This window comes from Sinocyclocheilus grahami, unplaced genomic scaffold (assembly GCF_001515645.1).
Source record: "Sinocyclocheilus grahami isolate Dianchi unplaced genomic scaffold, SAMN03320097.WGS_v1.1 scaffold4357.1, whole genome shotgun sequence".
Classification (NCBI taxonomy): Eukaryota; Metazoa; Chordata; class Actinopteri; order Cypriniformes; family Cyprinidae; genus Sinocyclocheilus; species Sinocyclocheilus grahami.
In genome coordinates this window covers 1,867-2,707 of record NW_015509308.1, presented here as the reverse complement: position 1 = coordinate 2,707, position 841 = coordinate 1,867, and the positions used below count along the sequence as shown (strand labels likewise).

General features: G+C 37.6%; 1 protein-coding gene across 1 annotated transcript in view; it reads right to left on the bottom strand.

Moving 5' to 3' along the window:
* Window positions 1–35: 35 nt before the first annotated feature.
* The window catches only part of LOC107576793 (elongation of very long chain fatty acids protein 1-like), a 2,445-nt gene continuing 1,639 nt past the window's right edge, over window positions 36–841 (bottom strand). The window contains exon 3 of the mRNA XM_016262926.1: window positions 36–319. Coding sequence (XP_016118412.1) covers window positions 99–319 — 221 coding nt within the window. The 3' untranslated portion in view covers window positions 36–98. The remainder of the gene's footprint in view (window positions 320–841) is intronic.

Genomic DNA, 841 nt, shown 5'->3' with positions numbered 1-841 from the left:
ATATATATATATATATATATATAACACACCTCCCTCTGAGTCAACGCAGGCAAACAAACACGTGCATTCAAGTTCAAACACATCCCAGATCACGCCACCTAACAGAACCAACATCTCCTGACGCTCACCTCATATACGATATATGCAGACAGGCCAACCAAGGACAGGTTGTAGATGATCATCGCTTCTTTCAGCTGGAAGGGTTTGCGGTTGGCCATAAACTTAGGGCCAGCGTACAGTGCGAAGAAAAGATAAGCAAGTAGAATAGCAGACATACTGACTGGACTCCCCATTAGAAGGTAATCCTTCAAACGAGGGTCTAGAAAGAGAGAGAAACACAAAAACCCAGCTCTTTTTTTAACACATATAGAGATTTCACTAAATAAATCTAATACACTTAAGCCATATATTATAATTGACAACAGGTTCGGCAAAAACAGATTTGACTACGTTATGAATTAATGATGGAGAAATATATCGACCAGGTCAATTAATCGGCCAACATTTTGAGGTTATATTTAGCAGCTGCATTTTTAGCTTCCTTGCATCAGTTAAAATACTAACACCTCTAGCTACAGAAGCAAGTTGCATTGCGTTCTGAAATGTGTCAAACCACAACTCATAAGACTTCAATAACTTTGTTGCTTCTACTACAGCCAGTTTGCACTTTCATGACAGCTAATATTATGGCCGAGAAACGGTTCTTGCTGAACATGCAGATATTTTCATAGTTAGCTAGTTTTTAGCTACATTTATCAAACTGTATTGTGCATACCAGAGATGGAAACTCATCAGGAATAAAAAATTAAAACGTTTTAAAATCCAGATTGGTTTTATCTTA